The 13029-nt window shown below is 37.7% G+C and overlaps 1 protein-coding gene across 1 annotated transcript in view; it reads right to left on the reverse strand.

Annotated features, from left to right (window-relative positions):
* Positions 1-11735, reverse strand: part of LOC150078559 (replication termination factor 2) — a 125706-nt gene extending 113971 nt beyond the window's left edge. The window contains exon 1 of the mRNA XM_090385348.1: positions 11540-11735. Within this exon, the coding sequence (XP_090241474.1) occupies positions 11540-11608 (69 nt within the window). The 5' untranslated portion in view covers positions 11609-11735. The remainder of the gene's footprint in view (positions 1-11539) is intronic.
* Between the last annotated feature and the right edge of the window lie 1294 nt (positions 11736-13029).

The following is a 13029-nucleotide window of genomic DNA, read 5'->3' on the forward strand; positions in this document are numbered from 1 at the left end:
GCCTACACCAAAGCTCGCAATAATTGTAAAGCAGTCATTAATCAATCCAAACTAGATTTTGAACAGGCCAAGAGTAGAAAACTTGCTTGTTGCCCTAATGATAGCCAAGCATTCTGGTCTCTTGACAAAGCTAATGGCCGCAACTTTTGCCCATCTCTGCTCTCACCTCTGTCAAAACTAGATGGTTCTGTTGTCACTTCAGCCAAGGATAAAGCTGACCTGCTAGCATCCCATTTTTCTTCCAACTCATGTATTAATGATCTTGGTAAAACACCTCCCACCATTCCCAACACACTCCATTCAATGCCTCCTGTGGTCTTATGTCAAAAGGATGTCAGAAGGAATTTGACGAATCTCCATGCTAAGAAAGCTCCAGGTCTTGATGGTATTTCTCCACTTGTTCTCAAAACCTGTGCTCCTGAACTTACTCCTATTCTTTGCCGCCTTTTTTCACTTTCTTATTCCAAAGGTATTTTCTTATTTCATTTTCTGCCTACACTTGAAAATTTGCTCATATCCAGCCAGTTCCTAAAAAGGGTGACAAGTCCCTCCCATCCAATTATCATCTCAATGCAATTACTTCTACTCTTTCTAAAGTAATGGAGAAATCAATTAACTACCAACTCTTAAACTACCTAGAAACCTTCAGTCTGATTAACGATCGCCAGTATGGAATCGGTCAGTGTCGACAGTGGCGATATTCTGGCTTATGTTAGCCATTTATGGAAAAATTCGATGGAAAAGTTTGGTGAAACACAAGCATTTGCTCTTGATATCTGAAAGGCTTTCGATCATGTTTGGTTGTTGTTGTTGTTATGCAAATTTTACGACACAAGGGCAACTATGGCCAATATGTGTCTGTCAGAGTCAATATGTTCATTTTAATGATTTATATGAATATCAAAGTTTATTTATTATTCCAAGATGTTTAATATATATAAAGAGCTCACTTAGGTTTGCTTTGTCACCAAGTGTATGAACGGGGATTAGAGCAGCTTGCAAGTTTGCTAATGATTGGAAGGAAATGGTTCGAATGGCTGAATAGGATGGCCAATCAATCAGGATGTGCCTTACTGTAAGTTGTATCTGACAGACAGAGCAGAGCATAAATTCAAAAACAACGAACTAGAGGGCATAAATTCAAGTCGAGAAAGGATTGTTGCAGGATAGATGTACAGAAGTTTGCCTTCAGCCAGGAGGTCACTGGTTGTTTAAATCAGTCCTTCCACAGTGGGTTTTTCAGCCTGAGTTCAAATCACAGCTGAGATAGTCAATATCAGGAGAGGGCTTCACATATATATTTTTTTTCCCTACTGAACTCTTGGGTTGTTTTAATTTAGTGAGTTATTTAAATAGTTTGCTGGATTAAAAGTAACCTTGGGTTATTTTAATTCAGACTGTCACAGATGTTCCTCAGATATGCCAAGCTGTGCTTACTACCAGAAGTCTAAAATGCTGATCATGGGGTCTTGTCAAGAATTAAAAAAATAAAGATTATAAAGCAATGGTTAAGCCACACTTTGAGTACTGCATACAGGTCTGGAAGCCTCATTTTAGGAAGGATGTGGAGTTGCTAGAACGAGTACAGAGAAGGGCAACAAGACTGGTGAAGGGAACAAAGGGATACTCTTATGAAGAATGGCTTAAGTTCTGCAAATTGCAGCATCGGGATACTAGGCACCTGCCAGGTGATCTGATTCAGGTGTATGAGCCTGTTCAATGGATTGAACAGGCTCGATGCTGATAGGATTCTTCCTCTTGCTCAAATTACAAACCTGAGGGGGCATAAACTGAAATTGAGGAAAGACAGTTGTTGAATATATGTGTGGAAATTTGCCTTTCAACAGCAGGTAGTTGATTGCTGGAACAAACTTCCATCTGTTGTTGTGGAAGTTGATAGTTTAAATAAATTCAAGGAAGAAGTGAACAAACTTTTGGAGTTAACGGATAAATGGAAATTTTTTTTGTTTTGAATTTTTTTTTGGCTGATGCCGCATAAGCTTGCTTTCTTGCTTCACATGCCTCGACTAATGCTAATGTATCTGAAAAAAGATCTAAACCTCCCAAACACTTTGTTGTTCACTTCAGACATATACGTGGTCTCAGTTTCTAATCTCAATTATGTCCACTTCCACTTACAGTTTGCCAAACCCCATATACCATTTCTGACAGTATATAGGGTATATGAAATAGTATATGGGGTTTGGCAGACTATAAGTGGATGTAAATCCACTTACTGTCTGCCAAACCCCATATACTATTCCTGACAGAATCCCAGTTATCGGCTGATTCAACCATTGCTCATCTCAGTTGCTAAAATTATTTGCTGTATGATTTCATTTAATTCCAAGGTGGTACTTGTGTATATATCCGTTTTGATATTCCCTGTCAGAGACTTAGTAATTTGGAATCTTCTCTTTTTGACTTCTCTGGATTAAAATCTCTCTCTACCACATTTTTCAAATTCATCTGTTGCCTTTATCGTTCTCCAAAGTCCAGTAATCAATTGGGAACTCTGACTTCCTCTCTTTGAAACTTGATTTCCTCTAGTCCAACTTTCCTAACAGTGAGGTAATTTTCCTTGGCGATTTTAATGTTCACAACTCTGGCTGGCTTTCATTTTCTAGTCACATGGATCCAGTTAGATAAATGCTGAGGCTTTTGCAATTACTAATGACCTCGCACAGATTGTTTATTTACCTACCAGAATACTAAACAATCCTAATCACGCAGCCAAGCTTGATCTCTTTTTCACAAACAACCCTTCTAAGTACACAGTCGAGGCGAGCAGCCCTCTAAGATTACAACTTGGTGATGGTCTCTATTCCAATGGAGCCTTTCTCTTGTAGCCATTCTCAACCCCATGTTGTTTGGTATTACAAGAATGCAAAATGGGATGATCTGCGAGATTTCTTTTCTTCTTTTCCTTGGCTGAATTATTGTTTCAAATCTTCTGATATCGATGTTTACTCAGAACATGTAAGTGAACTTATTCTTGTAGGGATGAAATCCTTTATTCCACACTGCACCTTAAAATCTCGTCCTTTATCTAAACCTTGGTTTTCCAATAAATGTGCTAAGGGCTGTTCAAGAGAAGAATGTTGCATACCATAATTGGCTTGTTTCCAAATCTCCAGTTTCATTTTCTGCCTACACTCCAAAGCTCGCAACAATTATAAAGCAGTTATTAATCAGTCCAAACTAGAATTTGAACAAGCTAAGAGTAGAAAACTTGCTTCTTGTTCAAATGGCAGGCGAGCATTCTGGTCTCTTGCCTAAGCTACTGGCAGCAACTTTTGCCCATCTCTGCCAAAAACCACATGGTTCCATTGCCACTTTAGCCAAAGATAAAGTTGACATGCTAGCATCCTACTTTTCTTCCAATTCGTGTATTGGTGATGTTGGTAACCCAAATCCCAACATTCCCAATTCCCAATATCCCAATGGATGGGATACACTTAAATAGAAAGGGTGCAAGAATATTTGCTGATGCGATCAAGCAGAGTTAGGTGGGTCAGAAAACTGCTAGCTTGAGGGGATATATGGCCTAATAGATTAATAGTAGCCGATGGCAGATGTGAAAGTGATTCTTGCACTGCTTCTGTTGAAATACAATTGAGCAGCAGCCTGGAAAGCAAGGCAATGGGAATTTCGAGGACTACTGGGAGTCATAGTGGAACAAGTAAATACATGAGCTGTGTTAGGGTAACTAAGAGTAGACACAGGTGCATGTTTACTGCATGTACACCAATGCTAGGAGTATAGTTAATAAATTCGATGAGCTTGAAGTGCTAGTCAAGACATCACAGGCAGATATTATTGGGATATCAGAGACAGGATGTCACACAGACATAAGCAGAGCAGATTTGGAATTTGTGGAGTACAATGTGTATAGAAAGTATAGACAGGACAGGAAGGGAGGAGGAGTTATGCTGTTAGTTAAGAAACAAAATCTAAGGAAGTGCATCCAATTGATGTTGGTGGATAAAGCAACATTGACTCTGTTTGGTGTGACATAAGCACTGGGAAATGAAAAATGAGAGTAGGTGTGTGTTATAGGCCTAACGACTTGAATGAGTATAATGAGCAATTGGGCAGAAAAATAGAGTGGGCCAGTAAATCAGAGTGTCTTATAATAGGGGATTTTAACTTTCCAGATATTGACTGGAATTTGTGGGTTGGTCACTCACATACTACCAAGGCTTTTGTGGATTTATTGGATGATTGTTTTCTACAGCAGCATGTTCGGGAGGCAACTAGACGGAGTAATACTCTTGATCTGATTAACAGTAGTGACTCTTCAAGCATTAAGAATCTGCAGATAAAGTAACCACTAGACGATAGTGATCACAGTGTGCTGAAGTGGAATTTACTCAGAGGTAACTACCATCAAGGGTAAAAGGAAGGGTTTTTGCTTTCATAAATGTGACTACGGTGGGACCAACTGATGACGTTAACAACAGCAAATTCAAAATGGGAAGCATTCAAATAATTAATCTTGGACGCTACTAGGCTTTTCACACCAACTAAGAAATATTGTTCAAGATTTTGCCTAAATGGATGTCAGATGAACTAATTAGACATGTGAGAAAGAAGAAAAATGTATGGGATATATATAAAATAACAGGTGACACAGAAGCCTATGATAGATATAAGCTGGTCTGTAACCAAGTCACAAAGCAGATTAGGCAGACAAAGGCAGATTATGAGAAATCTTTCGCAAAGGATGCAAAGAAAAACAGCAAAGAGTTCTTTACTTATGTAACCTCTAGAAGAAAGGGAATGAATCAGATTGGTCCACTTGATATCGATGGTTCAACTGTTGATGATTCTGCTCAGGTAGCTAACAAACTAAATGAATATCTTGCATCTACATTCACACATGAGGAGTATTCAGAGAGGAGAATTCCAGAGGTGTATTAAACTCTGGCAGTAAATAATAAGTAAATTTTCTGTTTATAAATATAAATATATTTTCTGTTTAGTTGGCACTACCAAATGGTCAGAGTAGTTCACAAGATAGACAGAATACAAGAAACAGCACTGTATTCAGTAGTCACGGGTTTGAACCCCGGTCACTCAAGGCATGTGCACTTATGCACCCGCGCACATGACCACTAGGCTACAGCGGCCGCTAGATAATCTTGTAATAACTGAGAGTAAAGGGGAGGAGAAATTGTTGAAGATAAACATAAGAAAGGCACCTGGGGTGGATGGAATCTATCCAGTTATATTAAAGGAGGCAGCAAAGGCAGAAAGCAAACCCGCAGCCATAATTATGAGAGCTTCCTTGGACTCAAGGGAGATACCCATGGACTGAAGATGTGCAAATGTGACCACAATTCACAAAGAAGGATCAAAGGGCAACACAAGTAATTATAGATCTGTTAGCTTAACTTCTTTTCCAGGAAAATTAATGGAGGCACTGGTTAAAGAAGCACTGCAGGATCATCTAGACAAGACTTCAGTTATAGCTCGGACACAGCATGGTTTTGTTAAGGGAAAGTCTTACCAGTCCAATTTGATTGGATACTATGATGTGGTCACAAATGAACCTGATGCAAAGAATAACTTTGATATATATTTGGATCTTAGAAAGTCCTTTGATACTGTTGCACATGGAAGACAATTTGCATTTATGGATAAAGGGATGGTTGAGTGGGAGAAGACAGAGTGGTAATCAATGGACACTGCTCTTCGTGGACTAATGTTATCAGTGGAGTCCCTCAGGATTCAGTGTTGTTTTCTGTATTTATAAATTAGCATTAGCATAGGCATATGATTCAAGAAAGCAAGCTTATGCAGCATCAGCCAAAAAAAAAAACTTCCACTTCACCACTCCGTTCGTTCGAAATATCTGTCCAGAGCCTTAAATTTATTTAGGCTATCAACTTCCACAACAAGGAATGGAAGTCTGTTCCACCAACCAACTACCCACTGGCTAAAGGCAAATTTCCACACATCTATCCTACATCTGTCTTTCCTCAATTTGAATTTATGCCCTCTCAGGTGATTATTCTGAGCAAGAGGAAGAATCCCATCAGCATTGAGCATGCTCAAACCATTCAAGGCTTTATACACCTCTATCAGATCGTCTCGCCGGTGCCTAGTCTCCAGATAATGTAATTTGCAAAACTTAAGCCTTTCTTTGTAAGAGCAACCCTTTGTTCTATTCACTAATCTTGTTGCCCTTCTCTGTACTCGTTCCAGCAGCTCTACATGCTTCTTGAAATAAGGCCTCCAGACCTATATACAGTACTCAAGGTGTAGCCTGACCATTGCCTTATACAAGGGAATAATCACCTCCTAATCCTTGCTAGAAAAATTCCTGTATATCACTGACAAGACACCGTGAGCTACTCTTGCAGCCGATCTGCACTGCTCAGAGAACTTCATACCTCAGCCCATCTGCTCAACCTTTCCAGATCCTGTTGCAGCAGAATAGCATCAGTAGTGTCCTTAACAACCATGCCAACCTTTGTATCGTCTGCAAACTTGGACATTAAGCTCGATATACCATCATCAACATCATTTATAAATACAGAAAACAACAATGGAAACAATAGTGAACCCTGAGGGACTCCACTAATATCACTAATCCACGATGAGCAGTGTCCACTGATTACCACTCTCGGTCTTCTCCCACTCAACCATCCCTTTATCCATAGTAGCAATTTGCCTCCAATGCCACACTGCTCCAATTTGGGCAGCAGCCTTCCATGTGCAACAGTATCAAAAGAGTTTCTAAGATCCAAGTATATAATATCAAAGTTATTTGTATCATAGTATCCAATCAAATTGGTCAGGCAAGACTTCCCCTTAACAAAACTATGCTGTGTCCAAGCTATAACTGAAGTCTTGTCTAGATGATCCTGCAGTGCTTCTTTAACCAGTGCCTCCATTAATTTTCTTGGAACAGAAGTTAAACTCACAGATCTATAATTACTTGTGTCAGCCTTTGATCCTTCTTTGTGAATTGGGGTTACATTTGCACATCTCCATTCTGTGGGTACCTCCCCTGAGTCCAAAGAAGCTCTCATAATTATGGCTAATGGATTGCTTACTTTCTTTGCTGCCTCCTTTAATATAACTGGATAGATCCCATCCACCCCAGGTGCCTTTCTTGTATTTATCTTCAACAATTTCTCCTCCACTTTACTCTCAATTATTACAAGATCATCTAGCTCACTGCCAGTATTTACTTCGTCTATGGCATTCCCCTTCCTGAATAACTCCTCATGTGTGAATGTAGATGCAAAATATTCATTTAGTTTGTTAGCTATCTGAGCAGCTTCATCAACAGTTGAACCATCATTATCAAGTGGACCAATCTGATTCATCCCCTTCCTTCTAGAGTTTACATAAGTAAAGAACTCTTTGCTGTTTTTCTTTGCATCCTTTGCCAAAGATTTCTCATAATCTGCCTTTGCCTGCCTAACCTCCTTTGTGACTTGGTTACAGACCAGCTCATATCTATCATAGGCTTCTGCGTTATGTGTTAATTTATATGTATCCCATGCATTTTTCTTCTCAGCCATGTGTCTCATTAGTTCATCTCATCCATTTAGGCCTAAACCTTGAACAATATTTCTTAGTTGGAATGTAAAGCCTAGTAGCTTCCAAGATAAGTTCTTTGAATGCTTCCCATTTTGAATTTGCTGTTGGTAACATCATCAGTTGGTCCCATTGTATAGAATTTAAATACTGTCTCAGACCATCATAGTCGCCTTTACGAAAGCAATAACCCTTCCCTTAATGATATTGATAATTAATGATAAATGATATTGATGCTAGCATATCAGGCTTAATATCCAAGTTTGCAGATGATTCGAAGTTTCTGGGTTGTTAATGACACTAATGACAGTATGCTGCTGCAACAGGATCTAGAAAAGTTGAGCAGATGAGCTGAGAGGTGGCAAATGAAGTTTAACATTGACAAATGTAAAGTACTACGTATGGGAAGCAGTAACCCCAGAGTAATGGTCTACTCTGTGGTAGAGAATGAAAAGGACCTAGGGGTAATTGTGCAGGCATATATAAAGTTTTCTGAGCAGTGCAGATGGTCTGCAAAAGTAGCTCATGGTGTCTTCTCAATGATATACAGGAATTTTTCTAGCAGGAATAAGGAGGTGATTATCCCCTTGTATAAGGCAATGGTCAGGCCACACCTTGAGGTATACAGGTCTGGAGGCCTCATTTTAGGAAGGATGTAGAGTTCTTGGAATGAGTACAGAGAAGGGCAACAAGATTAGTGAATGGAACAAAGGGTTGCTCTTACGAAGAAAGGCTTAAGTTTTGCAAATTACAGTGTCTGGAGACCAGGCACCTGCGAGGTGTATAAAGCCTTGAATGGTTTGAGCTGTTTGTTGTTTGTTTGTTATTTGGTTTTTAGGAGCATTAGCAACTAAGGCCATATTGCTCCGGGAATATAATGTTGCCTCTTTTCACTTTCTTATTCCAAATGCGTTTTTCCTTCTGCTTGGAAATTTGCTCATATCCAGCCAGTTCCTGAAAAGGGTGACAAATCCCTCCCATCCAATTATCATTCCACTGCAATTACTTCGACTCTTTCTAAAGTAATAGAGAAATCAATTAACTTAAAACTCAAACTATCTCCAGGTAATTTTCCAGTGAGGCACAGCTAACTTAGTTGATTTCAATCCTTCTAAAACTCAGTACTGTCTTTTACTTTGCAAAAAGGATTCTTCTGCTCCTATGCTTACCTTTGATGACACTTTGATTTCTCGGCAAGTTCATATATCTCTATTGGGATTACCTTGACTTCTAATGCATAAACACATTACAAATATTGCTTCCTCTGTATCTAAAAAATTGGGTTTTCTCCTTCACATTACTTTCCTTCCAAACAGCTGTTGTCTCTGTACAAATCGTTTTCTATAGTATAGAAAAGGCATGCAGCACAAAAACGTCCTCTCTCTCTGTTCCAATGAAGTCTGAACACGTGCTGCAACCAGTCAACTTCCTTTTACAGTCTAACTTCACACTCACAGAACCAGTTTTTTTTCTTCCTCATTTATTCATTCAATTTCCATTCTCTGGAACAACTTTCCTTCATATGGGTTACCTGAAAATTACTATCTACAGAAGTTCAAGTCTAATGTCAACAAATATCTTCTTTCACCTTGTCAACCTTCAACCCATGCACAGTACAAAAAATATATATTTTTTTAATCAGCAAACTAGCCAAAGAATACACATGATTACAGACACAATATACTGAATTCACCTTCACCTTGTTTCTTTGCACAAAACACATACTTTCTAACTTACTCTATGTCAAGAACCCAAGTCACTCCAAAATTAATTATATAACACTTTAAGAAGGTAGCCATGCCAAATGGTACTAATCTTAAACAGTCAATTAATTGCACATTTAGTAAATTACTGTTTTTTTTTTTTTTTTTTTAACTTTGGTTAGACCAAACATCAAGAAAGGCAATGATTTTCTATCATTTCTTGTTCTTCAGTTAGACCAAAGATCAAAAAGTAATATTTTCTATATCAATATTTTAAGGATTTTCTTTTAAAAAATTTTATAAGGATTTTATATTTTAGTAATGGTATGAATTTCTATTGCATTAAACTGATGTTTTCATTACAATGAAACATTTTCACAGAAAGATACACTGGCAGAGTGTAAAGTGATTTCATAGAGAATACTTTGCTACTCAGCATTATACCAAATTCAATTATAACAGGGTCATATGATTATTTGTATATCTTGTAAGAATGGGGGATGGGTGTGTATGTATGTATGTATGTGTATATATATATATATATATATATATATATAATATAAAGTAATAAGGAAATAAGAAAGTAATAAAGAAATAAGTAACGGCAAGAAAAAAGATAAAACGAAGAGTACAAACAGTTTAGAGGTAGAAGAGAGAGAAAAATAATATATATATAGAATCAAGAAGAAAGAATATTGCTGTAAAAATCACAACGTTTTACATAAATTATTCCTCCTTTTTTTCTACAGCTGCTTAGGGTGCCACTGGGCATGGCCACAGTGGCACCCTAATCCAAAGTTGAAGTAAAGAACGTGATTGGCCCTCCCCTCCTCATGTCATATGATGAGTTACATATCAAGTGATGGACAAGAACTGAGAAAAGTAGTTGCAATTAGAAGGGAAAAAAAAAAAAACACTTGCAAGGAAAAGTCACGTTTTTAATAGACTTTCATTTTGTCTAGAGAAAAAGGGTTAGGTTAGAATAGCAAAAGCGTGAGTTATTAATAGACTTCAATTTTTGTCTCGTGAAAAAAAGGTTAAGTTAGTTTATGCCACTAATTCGGAACAGATTCAAGCAAAAGTAATGTGGATTTTTTAAAACAAGCCAGCAAGCACAGTGGTTCAGAGCACCCAACTAATCAAGTGAGTGTTTTTGTTTTGTTTTTTTTGGTGTTGATCTGGTTTCTTGACTTTGGATTGTTTAGCAGCAGTACAACTTGTTAGTTTGGAATATTAGCATATTCCAAATAAAATATTACAAAATAAGTTAATAAAAAAAAATTGTATTTTTTTATTAACTTATTATTGCCTTTTCATTTTGCTCTTCCATTTTTTTTTAATCTCCCCCTCCTCCTTCTTGCCGCTGTTTTAAAATCGGAAAACGAGTTCCCAATTTTAAAACAGCGGCAGGGGGCGCGGATAAACACTTTGACTAAGGTGTTTATCCCCGCCTTGAACCCTACTAACCACAGTAGGGCTAGCATGTCAATCACTCTTACTTTTTTCAACGACAAATGCTGGACAATGATACTGATGAAGGTATATCAGGCTTAGTGTCGAAGTTTGCAGATGATACAAAGGCGGATGTTAATGACAGTAATGGCAGTGTGCTACTGCAATAGGATCTAGATAATTTGGAAAGATGGGCTGAGAAGTGGCAACTGAAGTTTAACATTAACAAATGCAAAGTACTGTGTATGGGATTCTTCCACTTGTTCAGATTACAAACCTAAGGGGGCATAAATTCAAATTGGGGAAAGACAGATGTAGAATAAATGTGCGGAAATTTGCCTTTAGCCAGTGGGTGGTTAATTGCTGGAACAAACTTCCATCTGTCATTGTGGAAGTTGATAAGTTAAATAAATTTAAGGAGGAACTGGACAAACATTTAGAGGGTTTTGTGGTTATGCAGCATCAGCCAAAAAAAAAAAAAAAAAAAAAAATCACAAAACCACAATGGTTTTGTGATTTTTTTTTTTTTTTTTGGCTGATGCTGCATAACCTCATATACACTTGCTTTCTTGCATCACATGCCATTATTACTACTACAACAGATCACACTTTGAGAATTGCGAAGACCTTGTTTTGCTGTTCCACCGCTGCTTTGAAACACAGAACTTTAAAAACATTCAGAAAAACGAGATTTTCTAGATTCAAAAAAACGTTTAGGCAAACAAATAAATAAAATAATATAAACTTGAGGAAGAAGAAAAGAAAAGATGATGAACCTGTGAATTACAACGAAATTTAGAAGAAAATCAGATACCCTTTTTGTTACAAACCTGCTCTGGCTTTTTCTTAATTCTCACTAATTCATCCCGCCTGGGTATTGTACCACCATCACATCCCATAATAATTAAAATATAACGGTAATATTATTAAATTCAAAGCAAAATTTTGCTCTTTCACACCATTCGGCATAAAACACGTTACTACTCCACATAACATAATACCAGCCAGAATAGTAAGATACACAGTGCACACTTGCTCCAAGCGCCACGGGTAGCAGACCCTTGAACTAACGCGGCGATCAAAATCCAAAGAGTATTAACGCGCATGCCCTCAAAAAAACTGTTACTGTACAGAAACTCGCTGACTTACGTAATACTCGACTTACGTAGCTTCGACTTTACGTAAGTTTTTCCAGGCCCGTGGAAACTTATTTTTCATAAGGTAGGAATAAATGGAGGTATCGTGAAAATAACGTAATGTGAACCGAATAACACACTATTTTTTTTTTTTTTTTTGAAATTCGTTCCAAGTCCTTGGAAGTTGAAAATTTCGCTATATTACTTAGCTATTTATCTCTCTAAAACGTCATGTTTATAATGGCAATTGCAGTACCCTTTCATCGTTATCATATGTTCCCACGTAAGAATCAATTTTGAACGCATTTGTGATATTTTCTAAAGCATGTTTCTGTGGGTCATGACCATAAAACAATAAAAACAATTTGTATTATCCGGTTTATTGGGCTTTCCTTTAGTGCAATCTATTATAAACGGGAAGTAAAGTCGATCTTATTGTATTTGCGATAATACCCATAACTGCAATTGTGTGGGTTTTTACCTTATTATGGTGAAATGTGTTCCCCCTTCACTGAAATCTTCAATCATATATATATGCTTGTGAAGCTTGTGAACTCACTTTTATCCGCATTTCCTCTTTGGTGATCGGGTGTCTATACTGACCTCCCTCAGCTTCAGTTAACAGCTTCCTTGTAACTCTTGACAACACTCTATCTCATTTCACAGGCAAATCCCTAAGCCTTCTACTGATTGGTGACTTTAATATTAACATTCTTCAAAGCTCATCCTCTCAGGTGCAAGACCTCCTAGATGTCATTATTTCAAATGGTTTCTCTGTTCTTACTGATTATTATTATTATTATTATTATTAGCCAAATGGTGCAAGGAAGCCTAAGGCTTATGCTGCACCAGCCAAAAAAAAAAAAAAAAAAAAAAAAATCCCTATTACCCTGTGAGAGAGAGAGAGAGAGAAGTAGAAAGGAATCACCAAGAAAGGGAAGAATGATGATATCCAGCTCAGAAACCTGGGTGTGCCAAGCCCATACTCACTAGATGGAGCCCCTGTGGGTAAATGGAGCCCCTGATGGAGATATCCCGACTATGGGAGAGTCCCACAATACCCCCTTCTTGACTTCGCAATTGGGGAATGCTCTCTCACGTATGCAATAATTGATACAACTATTTCCGACCATCGTCCCATCTTAATGGTAATCGAAAATGAAATAAATAAAGCAGAGATCATG

Source organism: Mastigoproctus giganteus, chromosome 11 (assembly GCF_048544385.1).
Source record: "Mastigoproctus giganteus isolate SK-2022 chromosome 11, ASM4854438v1, whole genome shotgun sequence".
NCBI lineage: Eukaryota > Metazoa > Arthropoda > Arachnida > Uropygi > Thelyphonidae > Mastigoproctus > Mastigoproctus giganteus.